At 40.1% G+C, this 24,168-nt stretch overlaps 1 protein-coding gene across 6 annotated transcripts in view; it reads right to left on the reverse strand.

Annotated features, from left to right (window-relative positions):
* Positions 1-208: 208 nt before the first annotated feature.
* Positions 209-24,168, reverse strand: part of scaper (S-phase cyclin A-associated protein in the ER) — a 311,736-nt gene continuing 287,776 nt past the window's right edge. For 4 of the 6 annotated variants that reach the window (XM_043680385.1, XM_043680382.1, XM_043680384.1 and 1 more), the window contains 3 exons: positions 4,656-4,847; positions 768-819; positions 209-675 (listed from right to left, as the gene is read on the reverse strand). In XM_043680385.1, coding sequence (XP_043536320.1) covers positions 569-675; positions 768-819; positions 4,656-4,847 — 351 coding nt within the window. In that variant the 3' untranslated portion in view covers positions 209-568. Of the gene's footprint in view, positions 676-767; positions 820-4,655; positions 4,848-24,168 lie in introns of those variants that run through there. The other 2 variants (XM_043680386.1, XM_043680387.1) reach the window with 1 other exon arrangement.

Consider the following 24,168-nt stretch of genomic DNA (forward strand, 5'->3'; position numbering starts at 1 on the left):
GGAAGGTGAAGAACTTGTGCTTGAAACGTCAACTCTCCTGTTCCTTAGGTGATGCCTGACCTGCTATGCTTTTCCAGCGCCACACTCTGACTCTGATCTCCAGCATCAGCAGTCCTCATTTTCTTCTAATGGGTGGATGGTCTACTCCTGCTCCTATTTCTTATGTTCTTAAGCTTTCCCCCAGCAAATAACCAATACTTCACATGAATGCAGATGAAAATAAATAATTTTATTGTGTCATCAGTGTATCTAAGGCACTGATACACTGCTAATAAATAAAATTAATTGACACATTCCACAGGGGACTGCTGGATCATTCTAAACAACAAGAACCAAATGGATTATTCTACACACACATACATTAGAAAGCATCACATTAAAAAATTGTCAAAAAGTGATTACAATGAAAATCGTATGTACAACAGGTACTATATACAATTTGTGCAAATCAAATATAAGAACATTCTAGAACATAATGTCAATGAATGAATTACAAGACTAATTTATAAATCAAGTAATGTTTTGAGGGGTTGGGTATTTTTCACCCTTTCCCAAATCTGTTTTATTCTTAGCAAATTGTGTCTTTATTTAAAAAAAATTTCCGGGCATCCTCCCACATCTCCCTGGGGAACCTGTTGGAGAAATCAAGGTAGTCTTGAGCTCCAGGAATTCTCTCTGAAATGAGGACAACAATAAATTGTTAAATAGAACACTTATGCTGCTGTTGTTTACGACAAATGTACAAAGAGCAATCCTGAAATACGTACCTTTCTGTTGAGAAGTCTTATTGTCAGACTGACTCAAACTCAGCGCAAAATCCTAAAATTAAAGAGAAGCATACATTGTCATTTGATCAATTTAATGCTTCTGTATGAATTCTTTATTATTCAATCTGGTTCTAAAGTTCCCCTTAGTATGTGTTGGCTACCCATGGATCAGACCTCCTATGTGATGAAGTAGCACAGTGTTTTAGATTGAGAGATATTATGCATTGCTACACATTCTAGAAGAATGTAGTTTAATGTAACAAGATTTTGTTATAGATCATTGTTGTCAAAGAAGTGTCACCTATTGTTCTTGATCAACATCTCAGTGGTAACAGTGTAAATTGTTTATCTAGATCAATGTGCCTTGTATCTTTGGATGAAGGTGTCATTGGAAGGGAAGTTGCTGGAGTGAACAAGGACATCACAAAGATTATGGTCCCTTTAAATGCTGAATGAAGAGGGGAAGATAAGTTTGGTGGATTCATGTTACAGGTGACTGAAATGACAGAGAATGAATGATGTGTTGAACATGGAGGCTGATGAAGTTGGAGGTGAGGATAAAAGGAACTCTATTACATTCTGGGAACGAAGGGAAGGAGTGAGAGCTGAAGTACACTACATGATCAAGCACTCTCTCAACAATGGGGGTGTTTCATTTGAGTCAAAACAAAGACATATCAGAAGTATCCATATAAAGGTTGGCATCGTCAGAATATTTGAAGACACAGAAGCTATGGAGGTCGAAAAGGCCATTCCAAGAAGTAGGGTGGGATACTGCAAATTTAAGGTAACTGTGGGTTTGTAGCTGAATTTAGCTGGAATTGTGCATTATCTAACTTGCCTAACAACTTTCTTACACATTGAACATTCAGAGATTTGCAGTCCATTGTCTATGACTAAGATTGCGATTTTAATCCATGATGATTTCTGTCCTTGGGTACACATGGAATTGACCATTATCCAGCATGTTTCTCAATTTGAGGGGCATAAAACATTTTAAACATTTGAATTAAGCTGAAAAATATGAAAAGTTCAAATTAAATGTTTTGTTTTAACGACAATGCCCATTGTTTTGATTATAACGTGATGCCGGACGTATTCTCACTGCAGTTGATGTTCCCATTGCTACTTTTCTGTCTTTTCATGTCATTCAGTGGTATGTGTGAGATTCATGTCTGTACTAGTCCTACAGAAGTTTGGTATATAATACTTGTCGTGGCATTGGAACTATGCAGTTACCATGATTGGCACAAAGTTACATTTCTGATGCTACATCCCTCTTTGCCCAACCCAAACTTTACGTACACGGCTTTCATAGCATTCAAATTACAGGTTATATTTTAATGCTATGAAATAGTCAGGTGGACAGCTGGCTTTTTGCTTACATTAACAATGTTCTAAAATTATTAATCTTCTCTTTGAAAGAGATGAAGTTATATAGCAGCTGGTGAAAAACCCAACACTCCACCTTCTGAGCATTTTCCCTCTGCTTGCCACTTAGGTGTAGGTAGCACTGCAATCAACTTATGCCACACACTTTGCCTCAATGCAAAGGGTTTTACCAATGAAAGATTTGCCACGTCAAGTGACTGTAAAACCATGTTAGTGAATCAGGAACAAAACTGCAGATGTAGACTTCCGTCTGAAGGTCCACTATCCAAACTGTTGCTGAACTCAGCCTTGCTAAGTCACTCATTGAGTGACACTTTAATACTGGCTCAAGTTTAGAAACGTCAATGCACTGAGTGCAGGTACCCTCTCTGCCTTTAGTGAGTGATTAATGTCAGCAGCGCACAAACTCACAAATGAGACAAAGGGGAAAGGAATTTTCTTTTCTCTTTCCTACCTACCCTTTCAACTCCATCCTTCTCAGCATTCAAATTGTCCTTTCAATGAAATAGTAAATTACTTGCAGTTCTATTAATTCATTGATCTTCATTCACTGCTCATGATTCAGTCTGCACTACCTCAGGAAGGGAGTAAATGCATATTGGGTGACTGCTTTGCAAAACATCTCTGTTCGGTCTACAAGTCTGACCGTGAGGATCAAGCGGTCTGTCATTTCAATAACTTGCCCCATTCTGACCCTTGTGTTGTCAGTCCTTCTACATTGTTGACTGAAGCTCAATGAAAGGCCCTTATCATTTCTTTGTAGTTTTTCAGACTCAATGCAGAGTTCAATGTTTTCAGATCATAGCCTCTGCTGCCATTTTGTTGGTTGGCAGTTTTTTAAATAATACTGCGATTGCCAATTACGTCTCCTCTACACCCATCTGCTGTTTCTTCACTTGTTTCATTACCATCTTCTTTTGCCTTACACCATCACCCCACTTATCTCTCCTAATTTCACCCTATTGCACACCTTGTGATTCGTTTCCATCCCATCTCTGTACTTGGTTAAAGCCTGTTACATCATCAAACTTTCTAATGAAAAGTTACCGAATGACTTGAAAAGTTAACTGTTTCTCTCTCCACTGACGCTGACTGCCATGCTAAGTATTTCCAAAGTTAAAAATCACACAACACCAGGTTATCGTCCAATAGGTTTATATGAAAGCACTAGCTTTCTATGCACTTCATCAGGTGGTTGTGGAGTATAATCTTATACTCCACAACTACTTGATGCAGGAGCAACACTCTGATAGCTAGAGCTTCCAATTAAACCTGCTGAACTATAACCTGGTGTTGTGTGATTTTTGACTCTGTACATCCCAGTCCAATACTGGCAGCTCTAAATCATGAGTATTTCCAGTATCTTTTGTACAAACATAGATTTCATCTATAATGACTGATGGTTTACAATATTATATCCCCTGATTTTACCTGGTCATCCAATTCAGACCTCACATTCTCACAGCCAAAGGCATTTCCAGGGCGAACAAACTGAAACCTGCCTCTACCAAGTTCTTGCTTTTAAGTCCAAATTACTGCACCAATCCAAGGTGAAGCAGTCACTCCCTCTTTCTTCAAGCTTTCTCACAGGGATATATAGTACCTCTATCCTAAGATAAAAACCATTAGCTCCCTAAGTGTAAACAGACATACGGCTGTGAAGCATCCTTGACATACCTATTAGCAAATACCACAGCGAATACAGAATGACATAGTACATGAAAACAGGTGGATTATTATGTAATGTTTACTTTTGTTTATAATTTTAGTTCATTGGTGTCTCCTTTACCTTTTTGAGCTCTACCATTCAGTGTAGTTTCTGATGATCTGCGCAAAGGATATTTGTGCTGATAGACTGAACACTTTCAAAGCAGATTGCCCTCAATTTTTCTGTTATTGGTGTCACTGGCAAAGTCAGCAATTGTTGTCCATCCCTAGTTGCCTTTGAATTGATCGGATCTTTAGACAATTTCAGAATAAAGCGAAGATTCAACCTCAGTCACTTGTAAGTCAGAGCAGGTTAGAATGCCAGATTTCCTACCCTAAAAGGACATTACTGATTCAGATGGATTTTTACAACACCTGACAACCATTACAAATTCACAATTAAACTAGCTTTTTAATTACAGATTTTACTGAATTAAAAATTTCACCAGTCGTCATGGTGGAATTTGAACTCATGCCCCTACAGCATTAGTTTGTGTCTCCAGATTATAACCACTACCTCCCCCATCAAGCAAGGACTGATTTAATGCAGATTACACCCCACCCTACCTTGTAATTATATTGTTGATCCTTCAATGTTGCTTGGTTAGAATTCTGGAACTCTCTTTTCAACAGCACTATGGATAGACTACAGTGGTTCAAAAAGATAGCTCATCATCATGTGTTCAAAGGCAATTAGTGATGAGCAATAAATACTGGCCTTGTCAGCAACACTGACATCTCAAGAGTAAGGAAGAACTGAGCATTGCTGGATCATGCATGCATATTTACCTGGATAAAAGTAGCTAACAGAATGCAGCTCATCTCCTGCTCCAAGATGACTTTGTTCTGTGGGTTGTTGTAACAAGCTGTTATCAGTGTTGGAAACAGGACTTTGATCAATCGTTGATCACTAAAGTACTGAAAAGGCAGTTGGCAGAGTTTCTGAAGAACTGTGGGGTGGCGGCCAGATTGCACTGTTAACTAAGAAAGCAAAAACAATATAACGTTTACAAAGATGTGGCAAAACCCAGTAAAATAAGCCTACTATAAAAAGTCTAAATTATGTTGAAAAAAAACTGTTGTATCTCAATTTTCCTCATTAGTGTCTGTGTACTGTTTTGTATACGTCTATAATGTAAACATGTCACATTGTAATTACACCCTCCCACCAGTGGTGTTGCTGGAGCACCTCCGTTTTCCTTCTCTCAGCCCCTTAGCCTGTACCAAGAGAAACTCTCCTGTCCCAACCAACATGTTTCTCAGATATCTGTCTACTTTTACATCTACTTTTTGATAACAAATATCAATGAGATCAAAGTTTTATTCAGGAATAAGGAAATAATACATGTCTTTAAAATAAGGGTTTAATTATGTCTGCAGGCCCCTGGTCTAATTATCCCCTGCTGCACTTCACATGAAGATTACACTGCCAACATCGACCACAAGGGATTAAGTGTTGAGAAAAAAGGAAGCAAATACAAACAAGATAAAAACAAAAATGATGAAAGCACACAAGGCCCTCTTACACCTGAAGGAGAAAGTAGGTTAATGTTTCAGGTAGGAACTTTCATCAACCTATCATCTGCTTTCAAATGCAATTTGCCCACTCTTGTTTTTCCAATAGCTTCATTTTCATTCCAGATTTGCAGTCTTCCTCTCTACCTTCAGCTTAATTGGCTGTATGAAGCCACAGATTCAAATGTTCAGTATGTAAAATTTAACAAATTCAGCTAAAAGTGGGTGCGCAGCCGTGGGATACCATTGAGCACTGCATCAAGGAAAACAAATATGCGAGACAACACAGACGTCAACAGTAGAGAAGAAATGGTTACTTCCAAACAATGTTTTACTGTAGGAAAGTCACATACGATGTGGCAGATGCAACAGTTCTGCAAAGTCCTATTCTGCATTATAAACACCCTGAAGGAGTCCTGGGTTATGACTGCATTTTTAGAAATAAATCTGCTAGCCATTACAAAAGTAAGAATTTAATTAGGAAAGTCCAGAATCTGTGGCCTATTGCATTTGTCAGTCAGCTGCTGAACTCAGCCATGATGCTAAACATGGTTAAATATCAGAGAGGGGCACTTATATTGTGAGCATTTAATGTCCATCACTAACTACCCTTGAGGAAGTGATGGTGAATTTTTTGATACTTAGTGTTTTGCTAAGCTATTTTGAATGGCACAAAGAATCAATGAAATTGCCATGGGTCTGGACTCACGTTCAGGTCAAACCGGATTAATAGCAGAAATCCTCTCCTAAAACCCGAGGTGGGGTCAAAGTTTTTCTTAACAACAACAATCTAGTACTTTCACAGTCACCACCTCAAGCACAATTAGGAATAGGCAACAAATGCTGGCCAAGTCGGTGTCATCCATAATTTAAAATAAAACATAGTGCTACTAATTTTATTCTAGATAATTTATTCTTCTATGTGGTGAATTTATTGCTAGCAAGGCCAACCTTAATTGTCCATGAGCAAAGAGGTTTATAAGCTATTTCAGACAGCAACTGAGAGGCAATCACTTTGCTGTGGTGATCTGGAGTCATATAACCTAAAAGACATGAGTGGTCCAGATGGGTTTTAAGATAATAGAGGGTAGTTTAATGATCATTTAGTTGATAACAGTAAGGATGTTACATTTCAGTTATACTGGGCATTGGTGAAACCATTTCTTGAATGCACTGAAAATTTTGGTCTCCTTATTTAAGTAAGGATGTAAAACCATTGGATGTGGTTCAGAGGAGTTTCTAGATTGATAACTGGAATGGGTGGTTGTTTTGAGGGAAGGTTGGGCAGACTGGTTTTATTTTCACTGGAATTTAGAACGATGAACAGTGATTTGATTGAAGGATGTATGATCCTGAACAGTCTTTACAAGGTGAATGTGACACAGATGTTTCCTCTTGTGGGGGTACCTAGGACAGAGGGGCATTGTTAGGAAACTAGGTGTCATTATTTATGAACAGAGATGAGGAGAGGTTGAGAGACTTTGGAACTCAGAAGGCATTGGAGGCAAGGTCACTGAATATTTTCAAGGCAGAGGTGGATAGATTCTTGCTAGTCAGGAAATCAAACATTATTGGGAGTAGATGGAAACGTGGAACTTGTACCACAAACAGATCGGTCATGATCTTATTAAATGGCAGTGCAGACTTAAGAGGCCAAATGTCAGCATTACTGAAACTAGCTTTCAATTTCAGATTTAATTTAAACTATATCAGCTGACATGCTGGGATTTGAACCTGTTTCCCTCGAGTGTTGCCTCAGACCTCCAGAGTGCTAGTCCAGTAAAAGTAGAACTCTGTCACTATCTTAATTTCATGCAGTGTATTTACATTGCCCTGCCATGATGAGACTCAAATTCACATCTCTGGATTATTAATCCACAACTCCAGATTACTAGACGAGTAATATAGCCACTATACCAAATTAATAGTCATTAATCTCCTCTTAAATCAATTGAGATATTTTTGTAGTCACTTGTACAATGAAGGAATTACAACAGCTTACTTTCACACAGCAAACTCCCACAAACTGTAATGTGATAAGAACCAGATAATTTTTTTTTAAGAAAGATGATATCGGCTGAAGGATAAATATTAATTCAGGTCGAAGTCATATACAGTCAACATCTTTTCAATTTTGCCTCCGAGACAATGACCTGTGCTGCACTGGAGCAGTTCACCGTTGCTTCATCCAAATTGTCACCAAGGTCAATGAGTGAGTTTTTCTAATCGTGGTGAGGGTCGTCAGACAGCAGTCAGGATTAGGAATCTTGGCTGATTCTCCCCATTCTGTGTCCAGGTACCTGAACCACAAGTGATGATTCAGCAGTTGACGACTGAAAAGCAGCCAACTCCCTGTACTGGGCAAACATGTTTAGTACTGGGGCTCAGCACCATAGAAAAGCACTAAACTGGAACCTTTCAAAACCGACTGTCAACTTCCTGCAAAGTATATTATGTGGTTGTGCTAATATTAAATTCCATCAAATCAGAGAGAAAAAGAACAAAGTGGTCATAGTTCTTAACACCTATTACAATCTAAAATTTATAAGAAATTTTGCAAACTGTCTATTTCCACTGGCATTTCATTACGACTTCAGATAAATGAACATTTAGAAGAAAAAAAACAATCGTCACTTAAGATGTCCAGACTATTAGAATCCTCCAATACAACCTATACTTCCCCACCCCCAACCTTTTAACAGCCAAGTTGACCAAACCTAATGACGCATGAACAGATTTGGTCTCCGAAGGCACAGATGTACACAATCAATTCCACTCTCCTCATTCCAGAATGCAGCATCAGTTTCCTGCATGAAAAATGTAGTGATTCCCTGAATCTACAATTTGCAGAGATTTTCAAACATTATACATTAACAAAAACTGTGTGTGTGTGTGTGTATGTATGTATGTGTGTTGGCGGGGGAGGGGGGGGGGATGGAAAAGAAGGCCTGAAGACGCTTTTAAAAAATTCTACTGATGTGTCGCCATTCGTTTTCCTTATCAGTGCTCTCATCAGTTTAGTCGAGTCCAAGAGTAAGACTGTTTAGACTAATGGGACTTGTCATAAAGCAGGCCAAGTTTACAGAGAGACTTGCGCACATTAAGAAATGAAGCAATACCACTAATGGAACCTTGCTGTGCCCACATCCTGTTAGCTCCACAGAACCTTTTCAATCAAGTCATTAAATTCAACTAACTGATATTAAAATCAAATCACTCCCAGGTTAGCTTGATTACCAACGAACAATAAGGAAACATAAATTCCCTCACAACTGTCTTTCTTCAGCCTGGGAGGTAGGCCAGGGTAGGCCTCAAGGAGCTGTAAAACTGCAGCTCAGGATTGTAAATTGTGGATTGGCAAAACACAAAATTTCCAGGCACAAGCACTCATGTTGACTCGCACCCAAATTAAAGCCAGAGGTGCTGGATAAAACAGAGGAGCCTGCAACAACATAAATTGCAGGGTTTTACAAGATTTCTTTCAAAGGGTTTTTTTAACAACTGCTGTGGAATATATGGCCCCATTGATGATGTACTTGAGTTGTAAGAATGCAAGTAAACAAATCCAAGTTTTAGGCACGAGGACGAGAGACCTGCTGCCAAGGGCTGTGATGTATTACTAGCAACAATACGTAATACACAATTTAACATTACATGCTGAACAAGGCATCAAAGTCGAAGTAATTTACTCTTGAAAGTGACAAGGAACAAACTGACAAATTCTGGAAATCTGAAATATGTACAGAAAATAACATGGATGAAAAATAAATCAGGCAGGTTCACTGTTCTTGATCATTATCCAGTGATGTGTTTTGAAAAACATGGTTGTGTGGAAACTGGATGAGGCAGGATCAAGTTCTCAACTGTAATGCTGTCTAAGTCAACCAAAATTCACTGACTCTGTTTAGAAGTGAAGATATAGGTGAAGTCCCTGGAGCATGTGGCAGTCACCTTTAGCTTCAGAGGAGAAAAATCAGCATTTGAAGAGAAAGAGGAAAGATGGTTTCAGCAGGGTTCTTTTCCTGCTGGTTGAAATGCTAACCTGAAACATGAGCCAAGGTTATCTAATCACACTCATACATCCTCACACATCTTTCTCTATCTATTTCCATCTCTATTTGCCCTGGTATTAAACAATTCAATGACATTATTTTAAAGAGATGGAGGAAGGTTCTCTCTGTTGCTTTGGCCAATATTTCTCCCTTAACATCACTAAAGCATATTGTCTGGTCATTGCCACATTGCTGTTTATGGGACTTTGCAATGCACAAATTGACTGCCACATTTCCTACATATAACAGTAATGATACTTCAAAAGTATTTAATTGTAAAATGCTATAGAACATCCTGAGGTGGTGAAAGGCACCATTGAAATGCAGCATATTTTAAAATCAATGTTCAATTCTGAAATTTAAAGTGCAAACTGGCAGTCCATTAAATGTAAACTGTTGTAATGCATAGTCTGCAAAATTACACTTTTGCACCAAACAATAAAATATAGAGGCATTTTTAAACTAGATTTCAGAATGTGCCAATAAATAATGAAATGTGATGACTTTAGTGTTGAAAAACAATACATGGTTATTGAACAGTGGTAAATTTTCTTTACAGTGTGCTCCCACCTGTAAGGTATTCATTATTTTTCTGAAAAATGAGCTGTTGACAAATGATACAAACTTAATATGAATTTGTCACATTGCTGTTATTGAGTGTCAGCAATTTCTTAGCATCACCCACACTAGAGCTCAAGAAATTCCTTCCCTAATGCTCTGTGATCCCTCCTCTTCTTTAAAAATACTCCTTAAAGCCTGCTCTTTTCATCACCTTGCCTAATAAAGCATGTAGCAGACTGTCAACTTTAGTTTGATATGCACTTGTCAAGCACCCTGAATGTTTAGCTTGTGTTACAGTTCTTACATAAATGCAAGCCGTCGTACAAAAGAAAATAAATAATAATATGAGCGGGATTATGTGATTCAGATGTTTGAAACCATTCTGCCATTTAATGAGATCATGGCTGATATTCTACTTCAATGCAATTTTCCTGTGGTATCCCCATATCTCTTAAGTTTTAAATATGTAGATTGTTAGTTGTTGTTTAAAGCCCCACCACGATACCTGAGCATGAGTGATAGGCCAATGCCAAAGGATGTTAAAAATCACAACACCAAGTTTATTTGAAAGTACAAGCTTTCGAAGTGCTGCTCCTTCGCCAGGTAACTAGTTACCTGACAAAGGAACAGCACTTCAAAAGCTTGTACTTTCAAATAAACCTGTTGGACTATAACCTGGTTTTGAGTGATTTTTGACTTTGTCCACCCCAGTCCAACACCGGCACCTCCACATCTTTCTGTTGAGATTTTAAACCAAGTCTCCCTCATAGGAACATTTAAGATTTCATGATAGTGGACATTGGAAAGTGCACTGGCCAATATAACATAGTTAAAACACATTATCTAGTCATTTATTAATTGCTATTTGAGAGAGCTTGTTGTATACAAATTGGTTGCCTCGTTTCTTACATCACACTAGTGACTATATTAACTGATTATAACAAATTAAAGATTACAGAGGTAAGTTGGATGGATAGAGTTAAGATGCAGTTCATCTCTTGAATGATAGAACAAGCTCTACAGTCTGCTCTATTCTGTATTTCACTTATTTCTAAGTGGACTAAACAATCAGCTGCTCGGCAACAAAATTCCACTATTCAGGTTCAGGACTCAGTGTAAGCTATATGGGAATGTCAAAATGGGAATTGAACAGCCACTTTACATTTATTTTGACAGCACTCCCATACTGAATATGATACGTTTATCTTTTGGCTTTGTGATATCTGCACCCAGTGGCTATCAAAACCATTGCAGTTTGTACAAAATTAAAAATCACACAACACCAGGTTATAGTCCAACAGATTTAATTAGAAGCACACTAGCTTTCGGAGCGACGCTTCATCACCTGATGAAGGAGCGTCGCTCCGAAAGCTAGTGTGCTTCCAATTAAACCTGTTGGACTATAACCTGGTGTTGTGTGATTTTTAATTTTGTACACCCCAGTCCAACACCGGCATCTCCAAATCATTGCAGTTTGTAGTAACATCAGCCCCACAAGCCAATTCTGGGTTCCGGTTGAAGTACAGCTTAAAAATTTTTAAATTTTTGGTTTAAATACTCATACACTAATATTGAATCCTAGGCTATATAGATTGAATGCGAAAAATACCCACTGATAGCAAAGCTATTGTCTTGAACCCTTCACTTCACTGCAGCTGACATCTTGAGTTGCTCTCAATCTTGATCAGACAGGCCATTGAGCTAAGAAATGGCAGAAGCAGTTTAATTTAGTTAAATGTGAGGTTTGTTAAGACAAACCAGGGCAGGTTAATGATCGGGCCCTGGGGACTGTTATTGAACAGAGGGAGCGAAGGGTGCCTTTATTGGTCAGAGCACTGAGCATAAGAGTTGTGATGTCAAGTTGCAGCTGTACAAGATATTGATGAAGCCATATTTAGAATATTGCATACAATTCTGATCACCCTGCAGTAGGAACGATGTTGCTAAACTAGAAAGAATGCAGAAACAATTTACAATGATGTTGCTGGAACTAGAGAGTTTGAGTTTGAAGGAGAAGCTGGAGTGTTGGAGACTGCGGTATGACCATAAAGAGGTTTATGAGGGACATGGATAGGGTGAATAGCTCAAGTCTTTTTCCAAGGATAGGAGAGTCCAAAACCAGAAGGCATAGGTTTAAGGTGAGAGAGGAAAGATTTAAAAGGGACCTTAGGGCAACTTTCTCACAGAGGGTGGTGCATATATGGAATGAACTGCCAAAGGAAGTGGCAGAGGCGGGTAAAATTACAACATGTAAAAGATATTTGGACAGATACATGAATAGGAAAGGTTTAGAGAACTTGGGCCAACCGCAGGCAAATGGGACTAGTTCAGTTTGGGATACCTGGTCAACATGGATGAGATGGATTGCAGGGTCTGTTTCCATGCTTTTTGGCTCTAATTTCTTGCTTGTTTTGTGTATATACCAAGTTATTTCCTTCCACAAAGATTGAGTAAATTTTACTATCAAACATAGTCACATGTTCATTGTACATTTATAAGCCTGTATGAGTATTTACATAGCAACAATTAGTTTACTGATGTGAGATTATTTTGTTCACTATTTTAGCAGAAATGTTGTAATGGATATTACTATTTTAACTACAAATCAGTGTCCTTGATTTAGTCTATTTCAGCCCAAAACATAAGTCCCCTCAGAGCACAGGGATGAAATTATGGATATGACTAAACAGATCACCAACCTCTGGAACATTTGGAGGCTGATCTAGTGGGATAAGACTGTGGTTTATGGGACAGTGCAGATTAGTATCAGAGGTTTGAAGTGCAGACTTCAGTATATTTTAGTAGGAAGATGCTGAGGACAGATGGTGAGGAAGGGACAGAGGTTAGATCATTGAGTTTTTAAATTACATGGCAAGCTGTCTATTACACAAGGCAGACAGTCTGAGAGCAGGTTACCTGCCTCCTCCTTGTGATGTGTGACATGGGAAGGTGGAGCAGGGGAAGGAAAAGCTTCAGTGCCTTACATATGTAAATTCTGGAAGATTTTTCCAGCACAATCCAAACTTGGAACACAAACTGCTAATTACCATTAAACACTGAGGTAATCTTAGTTATTTGTTAATACTTAGAGTCATCAGGCAACTACTTGACTGTGCGTTCTTAAGCCTATAACAGAGGTAACTCTGACCTGTCTAATGGCAAACAAATATTAAGAAATCTGATTTTACCACATTGGGCTTATACTACCTACTCTGGGGGCAATATCAAAATAAAATTAATTCGCTTGCTATGGACTGTACCAAGTCAACCTAGAGAGTCTCAGAATTTTTACAGTACTGAAGGAGCCCCTTTCATCCATCAGGTATCTATCTATTCTCATCCCATTTTCCTGTACTTAGCCCACAGACTTGCATGTTGTAGCATTTCAAGTGTTCATCTAAGTATTTACTATTAATAAGTATAGGTAAATAGGTATAGAACTGAAAACCACAGAATACAGGTGAACACTTCCTGTGATGCATTGTGGTTGCTCTCCCTCAACCTGACCTTTGGGAACCACAAAAGGTAAAATGACCTCAAAGGTCATTTTGGAAAGTCAGTTTGCTCAAAGGAACCACTGTGGTCATTAAGAAAGCCCCCGAGTGAAAAACTTAATGAAACTGAACCTCCCAATGGTCTCATCATTACCGCAATACTATTCTTTCAATTTTATTACTGGCAATGTTTTTGTTAGCTGTTTTGCAATCCTCCGGTTACAAATTCTGTGCTCACACATTAAAGTCAATTGAATAGATGCAGAACATTTCTCCCTGCCAACAACTATGGGGAAATCATGCCATTGCATTTCCTGTGTAAACCTACTGCTGTAACATTATCTTATTTAAACAACTAGCTGCGCCTGGAATGTTTGAGGGTTCAATACTGGGTCCCGAGATGCAGAGAGATTCCTCCGGCTTCAACATAAAATCTGGCTCCATATAATACTCCAGTGGTACATGTGATGTTTTTCAAATAAGATATTGACCTGAGGTACCATCTTTGTTCTCAGGCAAGTGAAAGGTCCCATGATACTATTAAAAGAATGACTGGGAGAGTTCATCCTGGGGGTCAATATTGAGCACTCAGACAATATCACAAACGTGGATTATCTGGTTGTTATCACACCGCTGTCTATGGGTGTTTGCTGTGTACAAATTGTCCTCTTAAGTTTACTGTATTGGAACAGTAACTACCCTCCAAAAATAGATTGTTGGCTGTAAAGCACTTTGAGACATTAAATGATTGTGGAAAGTGCTTTATAATTACAAGCTATTATTTTTCTTCTAATTGCATGACATTTAAGAACTTTTGCTTCAGAAAATAACCCAAGGGAAATCATATCGAAATGTGTAAGCATGGTTACATGTAGTATTCAAATAAGTATTCTTAGTCAACCTTTTGGACACATTTTATACAGTTCTGTGGTAGGTGGGAAATGAACTTGAAGCTTCTCGTCCAAATGTGGGGACACAAACCTGCATCACAAAACCCCTTAAGGGGCTCTTATAAGCAACCTGTGTGCTCTCATAAAAGGAATGGAAACAGGTGAAAATCATTTACTTGGGTAGAAGTAAGAGTGGTGGATATAGTACCTGTTCTTTTCAGTTTAACAGAAGCCCTATCTGAAGGGCTAAATACTAAGTTGATTTTTGGGACAGGGAGATGGGAAGGGGCTTGTAAGAGGATATTGTGGCACAGTGGTAATGTTCCTACCTCTGGGCCAGAGGGTCTGGGTTCAAGTCCGATCTGGCCCTGAAGTATGTCATAACCAGTGTGAACAGTTGATTTAATTTAATAACAGAAATTGAAATCTCTTTATTGGAAGTTGCCTCCCATTTGGTTTTACATCAGTAATTTCTACAATGTAAACCAAGTATCAAAAATAAAATCCGCTCATTTCCGTACCATGATGTGGAGACCTAAGATAATACTGTTTTCTGTGAATTTTCATAGGTAATATCAGAACTCCAGCCACATCTTAACTCCTTTTGAAACACATTTGGCTTTGAACTTGGCAAACAGCCTCGCCACTTCTTAAAATGGTCTGTAATGTTAAAGCTTTGTACAATTGCATAAAATATATCAGCACTTGGTTAGTCACAGTTTTATCAAAGTGCAGCAAAGTATTACGCTAAAGCATTCTCATCTCATGACTTGACAAGAAACTAAAATGCCAATTTGTTCACCTTCAAAGTGGAAACACAAAGGCATTGAACCTACATCTTAATACACATCTGACTATGGAAAGAATCCAAAGTGTGCTACCAATGTTATATTTAGGTCAAAATTATACAACCACAAAAATTAAAAGAGACTCTTCATTCCAGCATTTTTAGGAAGTAATAAAGCACATTTCTGTATTGGGTTCAGATTTGGTAATGGTGGAAAAGGACATTCAGATATAATTCTGTCAAACTGCACAGAACCAGTAGCTTGACTCATAGCCTTGAGATATTCTGGAAAAAAAAAGAACCTTGGCAGTTTGTAATGATGCAAGTGGCTATAATTAGAGAAAGTATCAAGCAGTAGTTGTACAGGACATCTCCATTTGCAAGCCAATCTTTGTTTTGTTTGTTCTTCTTCTGATACAAATTATACGTGAAGGTCAATCAGGGTCAAATTTCTTTTTGCCTCTTTTTATCAGTCCATGGTGTAAAACTGAGGGGTACGGGGAATGAAGCTTCATGGAGAATTTCTGCTCTGGGAGATGGATACACCATTGTCAACCATTTGAGAGAAGGTGATGCTTGCTAGCCTGTGAATGAAATCATCGAGGAGAAAGTGAGGTCTGCAGATGCTGGAGATCAAAGTTGAAACTTTATTGCTGGAACAGCACAGCAGGTCAGGCAGCATCCAGGGAACAGGAGATTCGACGTTTCGGGCACAGGCCCTTCTTCAGGAATGAGCAGAGAGTGTTCAGCAGGACCAAGTGGAAAATGAAGTGTTGTTCTTTGAACTTGCGTTAAGGAACACTGCAACAGATCTGGGACAGAAATGTTGGTGTAGGAACACAGTGGTGTGTTGAAGTGGAGGCAGTGGGAAACTCTGGGTCATGTTTTACAGACAGAGTGTAGGTGTTCAGCAAAGCGGTCATCAAATCTGTGTTTCATCTCCCCCGATATACAGGAGACCACATTCTGAGCAGTGAATGAAATAAATGAGTTGAGAGAAGTGCAGGTAAGCTGCTGCTTCACCTGGAAGGTGTGCCTGAGGCCTTGGATACTGAGGTTGGAGGAAGTAAATCGGCAAGTAAGTCACCTTGTGCAAGACCAACCCCTTCCCACAAACGTCACTTCAATATATTACCACCTTTCCTGAGCTGTTAACAGTTCTGATGAAGAATCGCCAGACTCGAAATATTATCTTGCTTTCAAAGAACACAGAACATTACAGCACAGTCCAGGCTCTCTGACCCTCAATGTTGTGCTGACCTGTGAAACCAGCCTGAAGCTGAACTAACCTGCATTGTTGCATTATCATCCATATGTTTATCCAATGGCCATTTAAAAAGACATTAAAGTCGGTGAGTCTACTACAGTTGCAGGCAGGGAGTTTCACGCCATTACTACTCTCTGAGTAAAGAAACTACCCCTCTGACATCTGTCCTATATCTATCACCGCTCAATTTAAAGCTATGTCCTCTCATGCTAGCCATCACTATCCGAGGAAAACGTCTCTCTCTGCTAACACTATCTAATCCTCTGATCATCTTTCACATCTCTATTAAGTCACCTCTCAACCTCTTCCTTCTAACGAAAACAGCCTCAGGTCACTCAGTCTTTCCTCAGAAGACCTTCCTTCCATACCAGACAATATCCTCATAAATCTCCTCTGCATCTTTTCCAAAACTTACACATCCTTCCTATAATGTGGTAACCAGAACTGTACGCAATACTCCAAGTGCGGCCACACCATAGTTTCCTACAGCTGCAACATAACCCCATGGTTCATATGCCTTCTTAACAATCCTATTAACCTGGGTGGCAACTTTCAGGGATCTATGTACATGGACACGGAGATCTTTCTGCTCATCCACACTGCAAGAACCTTACCATTACCCCAGTACTCTGTATTACTGTTACTTCTTCCAAAATGAATCACCTCACACTTTTCTGCATTAAACTCCATTTGCCACCTTTCAGCCCAACTCTGCAGCTTATCTATGTCCCTCTGTAAGCAGCAATATCCTTCAGCACTGTCCACAGCTCGACCGACCTTAGAGTCATTTGTAAATTTACTAACCCATCCTTCTACGCCATCATCCAGGTCATGTATAAAAATGACAAACAGCAGTGGCCCCTAAACAGATCCTTATGGTATACCACTAATAACTGAACACCAGGATGAACATTTGCCACCACCACTCTCTGTCTTCTTTCAGCTAACCAATTTCTGATTCATACCACTAAATCACCCTCAATCCCATACCTCCATATTTACTGCAACAGCTTACCATGGGGAACCTTATCAAACGCTTTACTGAAATCCATGTACACCACATCAACCACTATACCCTCATTCATCTTCTCAACCATCTCAATAAGCTTTGCGAGGCACGAGATAGGTCGGAGGGGAAGGTGGAGTGGATAGGTGGGAAGGAAGATGGACAAGTAGGACAGGTCAAGAGGGCAGTGCCGAGTTGGAAGGTTGGATCTGGGATGAGGTGGGGGAGGAGAAATTTGGAAACCAGTGAAGTCAATGTTGTGCCGTGTGGTTGAAGGGTCCCAAGGCAGAGGATGAGGCGTTCTTCCTCCAGCCGTCACGTGGCTTGAATTTGGCAGTGGAGGTTACCCAGGATGTGCATGTTCTTGGAGGAACTGGGAGTGGGGGTGGGAGTGGGAATGGGAGAGGGAGTTGATGTTGTCAGCCACAGGGCAGTGGGTTGTTTAGTGCACATATCCAAGAGGTGTTCCCTGAAATACTTCGTAAATTGGTGCCCTGTCTCTCCGATGTAGAGAAGGTCACATCGAGAGCAATGGACACAGCAGATGAGGTGGGTGGGTGTGCAGAGAAATCATTACCAGATGTGAAAAGATCTTTTGGGGTCTTGGATGGAGGTGAGGGGGGAGGTATGGGTGCAGGTTTTACACCTCTTGCAGTGGGAAGGGAAGGTGCCAGGTGTGGACCTAATGAGGGAGCCACGCAAGGAATGGTCTCTGTGGAACACAGATAGGTAGGGATGGGAGGGAAATATATCTCTGGTGGTAGGGTCTGATTGTAGGTGGCAGATATGGCAGAGGGTAATGTGCTGTTTCCGGAGATTAGTGGGATGGAAGGTGAGGACCAAGAGGGTTCTATCCTTGTAGCAGTTGGAGGGTTGAGTTCAAAGGCGGAGGTGTAGAAAGTGGAGGAGATGCACTGGAAGGCATTGCTGATCACGTGGGAGGGGAAATTGTGGTCTTTGAAATAGGAGACCATCTGGGATGTTCTGGAGTGGAATTGCATCTCCAGGGAGTAGATACGGGCTAAGCGGTGGAATTGGGATTGAGGGATCACATTTTTACAGGAGTCGGGGGAGGGAGAAGGTGTAGACCAGGTGGCTGTGGTATTCGGTAGGCTTGAAATAGCTGTCTATTTTGAGTCGGTCATGGGAAATGGAGACAGAGAGGTCCAGGAAGGGGAAGGAGGTGTCCAAGATGAACTTTAGGTCAGGATGGAAGTTGTTAGTGAAGTTGATGAACAGTTCAACCTCCTTGTGGGAGCATGAGGTGGTGCCGATACAGTCATCATACATACAGCGGAGGAAAAGGTGTGAGATGGTGCCGGTGTAACTGCAGAGGATGGACTGTTCCACGTATGCTATGAAGAGGCAAGCATAGCTGGGAGTTATAAAGGTGCCCATGACTGCCCCTGTGGTCTGAAGATAGTGGGAGGATTCAAAAAAGAAATTGTTGAGGATGAGGAACTGCCAATCAAATGAGTGTGTTGGTGGAGGGGTACTGGTTGGGTCAGTGGGAGAGGAAGAAACGGAGGGCTTAGAGGCCTTTGCCATGGCGGTTGGATGCATATAGGGACTGGATGTCCATGGTGAAGATGAGGCATTGGAGACTGGGGAAGCAAAGCTCATGGAGAAGGTGGAGGGTGTATGTAAGTGGGGAGCTTCAGGGCCAAGGGGACAGGATGGCGTTGAGATATGAGGAGATACGTTTGGTGGGGCAGGAGCAGGCAGAGACAATAGATTGACTGGGGCAGTCAGGTTTGTGGATTTTGGGTAAGAGGTAGAACCAGGCAGTCTGGGCTTGCGGAACTATGAAGTTGATGGCTATGGATGGGAGATCCCCTGAGGTGATGAGGTTGTGGATGGTTTGGGAGATGATGGTTTGGTGATGGGAGGTAAGGTCATGGTTGAGGGAGTGTTAGGAGAAGGTGTCTGTGAGTTGGCGCCTGGCTTCGGCGATGTAGAGGTCAGTGCGTCAAACTACCACTGTTTACCACCCCTGCCCCCCAGTACACGGTTGTCAAATGTGGACCATAGAAGATTTTTTCAGAAGTATGGAACCATTAGAGTTGTTAAATTTGCTCATGGTGAGTTAATATCCTGTAATGTTCTGATGTCTTTCTCACTCTGAAAACAGTAAGAAATGTAAATGGAGAGGTTTGCTCTGAATTCTAGGTCAAAACAATAATCCAATTTATAGTACTTGAGAATGGTGAGCCAGAGTGAAAGTTACCCAGCTGTGTTATTTTGAACCATCAGTCAAGTTTCAAAGACAATCGGTACATATAAAGACTGGACAGAAAAATTGTAAAATGATGTGAGTGCATCAAACAACTCATACACATGCCACAATTGCAAACTGTGCCAGTACTGGACTGAGCAAAACTGAATTAGCCACCCCACCAGAGTATATGGTGGTGGAATACCACAGATTTCACCTAATCGTATCCTTCTGAAACCTACTCTAGCAACTCAACTTTTCAGTTACTGTTCTCAGAGGAAGCCTGCCAAAGTCTTTCACGAGATCCAGTTTATTTTTTATTCTTTAGTATGTAATTCATTAAACAACCTTTACAAAATGCATTTCCCCTCAGAACCTGGGCAGGCAACCAATTCCAATACCACTCTGTGGACTGTTCATAACAATGGTTGGAAGATGCTCTCTCCTGTCTTGCTCTGGGAAAGTTGGGCAATCTTGATATGATTCCACTGTCCCACATTACACTTCACATACCTGACACTGCACATTTGCTGTATGGAGAATTATACCATAATCGTATGTCCAAATACACTTTGAAGCAACACCTTGATACAGAACTGTTGAACCTCTTTATATCTCTTTTATCTTTTTGTCTTTTAAACAAACATTTCTAAAATCTGTCAAATACGTAATTTTACATGGTCAGAGAAAGCAAATATAAAGGGTGCTTTTGGAAATTTGGGGATATCTATATTTGTTATTTGACATGTATTACTTTTCAATACTGCTACAGCCTACAAAAGCTCACTTCCTCTAGTCACACAAAGCAACACATAGCAGATGCAATGTACAAAGTAATACATTAATGCCAGAATTTCTTTGAAGAGAAAGGATAATAGGGGTTCATGTCGAAAGGGAAGGATTTTTCATACTTGCTGGTAGACAGTTTCACTTTAAGGATGTAAGATCTGCATTATTTCCCTGTGCACATTCATAAACAGAACCCGAGGCAGAGGCACTGAATCAGCAGAATATGTCACAATTTGGGCCTTTTTCCTGCTCTTAGATCAATTCTACATTGCTTTATTGTTCCGCCAGTGCTTACATTAGCACTGAGATGCAAAGGCTGTTCCACAGCCTCTAAATAATAAGGTTCATGTAATGTTTTGAAACTTGTATGAATGTTTCTCCAGCATATGATTGACAAGATAGAGGGGGAGGGAATGCAAAAAATAAAACCTTATTTCAGACTAGAAAGAGCTACATTTCTGTACTTAAAAGAAATTGTAATTTTTTCAATATTAAAATATTTAACATGACTGAGATTTGATCCCTGGCTTAAATCAACTCAGCTGAGTTCAGATGAAACAACAGATGGGAGGGTTACAAATATCCTTCAGCCCGGGAGAAGTAAATTAGCCAGGAAATGATTGCCATGCAGTAACCTTTGCTGGGAAAAGGAAGGAGGCTGTTTGAAGACATCAGGATTATGGTTAACTGTGTTGCTTCCAATGAAAAATGAGTCTGCCGATACTCACTGTCTGAACATGCATATGTTGAATGGCTATGGGGGTGACATACCAGAGACCTGTACCACACTAAAGCAAAGTTTAGTGGCTTCAAGAGACTGAAAGAATAAAAGATTGGATATCCACCTGCATAATATGGAATCACGGTGGAATGCAGACATCAGCATTGGATGAAATATATTTGTTCAAAAATTCAATTTCCTAATTAATTCAACCATTTTCAAGTGACAGAAGCCAATCATTCAGAAATACTATGTTTTTCTGGTGGACAGTGAGAGCCTTTTTCCCAGGATGGTGATGGCTAGCACAAGGGGGCATAGCTTCAAACTGAGAGATGATAGATATAGGACAGATGTCATAGGTAGTTTCTTTACTTGAGAGTAGTAGGGACGTGGAACACACTGCCTGCAACTGTTGTAGATTTGCTAACTTTATGGGCATTTAAATGGTCATTGGACAGGTTATGGATGAGAATGGAATAGTGTAGGTTAAATGGGCTTCAGGTTGGTTTCACAGGACAGCGCAACATTGAGGATCGAAGGGCCTGTACTGCGCTGTAATGTTCTACGTTTTATTTAGTCCATTTTATATTTTTGAAGGTCATAATTCCACAATCTGGCATATTCTAAACAATTAAAAATTGAAAGGATACCTCAAGGAGAGTAACTGGATTGCTCTTTGAAATAGTTTGGATAGATTCAATGGGCTGAATGGCCTCCTTCTTTGCTGTACTTACTATTCTGTGATTTTATAAGGCAATTAGACCATCACTGTCATTCTAAATTTGAATCTGGCAGCACTGTTTTCTTAACAATCTTGCCAGTCTTCCACCTGACCTCTTTTATTTGGCTGGTAAAGGCACGCCCAAGACATGAGAATGCTTAAGAAAGAAGTGTCTGTACGTGGTAAGTGTGAAGGTTAGCCATCAGGAGAAAGATGAGGGTCAGTCTGATTTTCACCCAACGAATGTGTTTTTGGCTGTCATGCAATGCCTCTCTGGACAGGACAGAGATTCTGCACTATGAAAGAATATCCTTAAATTGTGGCATTGTATATCACATTTATATGTTGACCTTTGTTACTTGATACATTCAGAGTTCATTTTGTTGAATAGAGTTGAATCTCTTTTGGGATAGAAGATATCTGTATAAGGAGGACAGATTGTATCTGAATTGGAAGGGGACTAATATACTGGTGGTGAGATTTGCCAGAGCCGCTTGGTAAGATTTAAGCTAGTAGAGCTGCTTAGGAATATTTAAACTAGTAAGGTTGGTGGGGGGGGGGGAACCATGTCAAACTGTCAGGGCAGGCAGGAACAAAGCCGAAAACGAGGTAAATTAAACTGCACTTATTTCAATACAAGAGGCCAAGTATGGAAGGCAGATGAACTCAGGGCATGGTTAGGAACATGGGACTGGGATATCATAGAAATTACAGAAAGGTGGCTCAGAGATAGATAGGATTGGCAGCTTAATGTTCCAGTATACAAATGCTACAGGAAGGATAGAAAGGGGTCAAGAGAGCAGGAGGAGTGGCATTTTTGATAAGGGATAATGCTGTACTTAGGGAGGATATTCCTGGGAATACGTCCAGGTAAGTTATTTGGGTGGAACTGAGAAAGAAGAAAGGGATGATCACCTTATTGGGATTGTACCGTAGACTCCCAATTGTCAGCAGGAAATTGAGAAACAAATTTGTAAGGTGACCTCAGTTATCTGTTAGAAAAATAGGATGGTAATGGTAGGGGATTTTAACTTTCCAACATAGACTGGGACTGCCATGGTGTTAAGGGTTTAGATGGAGAGGAATTTGTTAAGTGTGTACAAGAAAATTCTCTGATTCAGTATGTGGATGTACCTACTAGAGAAGGTGCAAAACTTGACCTACTCTTGGGAAATAAGGCAGGGCAGGTAACTGAGGTGTCAGTAGGGGAGCACTTTGGGGCCAGCGACCATAATTCTATTAGTTTTAAAATAGTGATGGAAAAGGAGAGACCCGATCTAAAAGTTAAAGTTCTAAACTGGAGGAAGGCCAATTTTGACGATATTAGGCAAGAACTTTCAAAAGTTGATTGGGTGCTGATGTTTACAGATAAAGGAATGGCTGGAAAATGGGAAGCCTTCAAAAGTGAAATAACAAGAGTCCAGAGACAGTATGTTATTGCTAGGATGAAAGGTAAGAGTGGAAGGTGTAGGCCATGCTGGATGACTAGAAAAATTGAAGTTTTAGTTAAGAAGAATGAAGCATATGTCAGATATAGACAGCAGAGATTGAGTGAATCTTTAGAAGAGTATACAGGCAATAAGACGAAACTTAAGGGGTAAATCGGGAGGGCAAAAAGGGAACATGAGATAGCTTTCGCAAACAGTTAAGGAGAATCCAAAGGAATTTTATAAATACATTAAAGGACAAAAGGGTAATTGGAGAGAGAATAGAGCCCCTCAAAGATCAGCAAGGCAGCCTTTGTATGGAACCACAGGAGATGGGGGAGATACTAAATGTGGAGAAGGACATGGAAGATATAGAATGTGGGGAAACAGATAGTGACATCCCGAAAAATGTCCATATTACAGAGGTGGTGGTGCTGGATGTCTTAAAATGAATAAAAGTGGATAAATTACCAGGACCTGATCAATATACCCTAGAACTGTGTGGGAAGCTAGGGAGGTGATTGTTGGGCCCTTTGCTGAGGTATTTGTATCATTGATAGTCACGGAAGAGGTGCCGGAAGACTGGAGTTTGGCTAATGTTATGCCACTATTTCAGAAACATAGTAAGGAAAAGCCAGGGAACTACAGACTGGTGGGCCTGACATCAGTGGTGGGCAAGTTGTTGGACGGAATCCTAAGGGACAGAATTTACATGCATTTGGATAGTCAAGGACTGATTCGGGATAGTCGACATGGTTGTGTGTGTGGGAAATCATGTCTCACTAACTTGAGTGTTTTGAAGAAGTAATGAAGAGGATTGATGAGGGCAGATTGGTGAACGTGATCTATATTGACTT

The sequence above is a fragment of the Chiloscyllium plagiosum genome, chromosome 40 (genome assembly GCF_004010195.1).
Source record: "Chiloscyllium plagiosum isolate BGI_BamShark_2017 chromosome 40, ASM401019v2, whole genome shotgun sequence".
In the NCBI taxonomy this organism is placed as follows: domain Eukaryota; kingdom Metazoa; phylum Chordata; class Chondrichthyes; order Orectolobiformes; family Hemiscylliidae; genus Chiloscyllium; species Chiloscyllium plagiosum.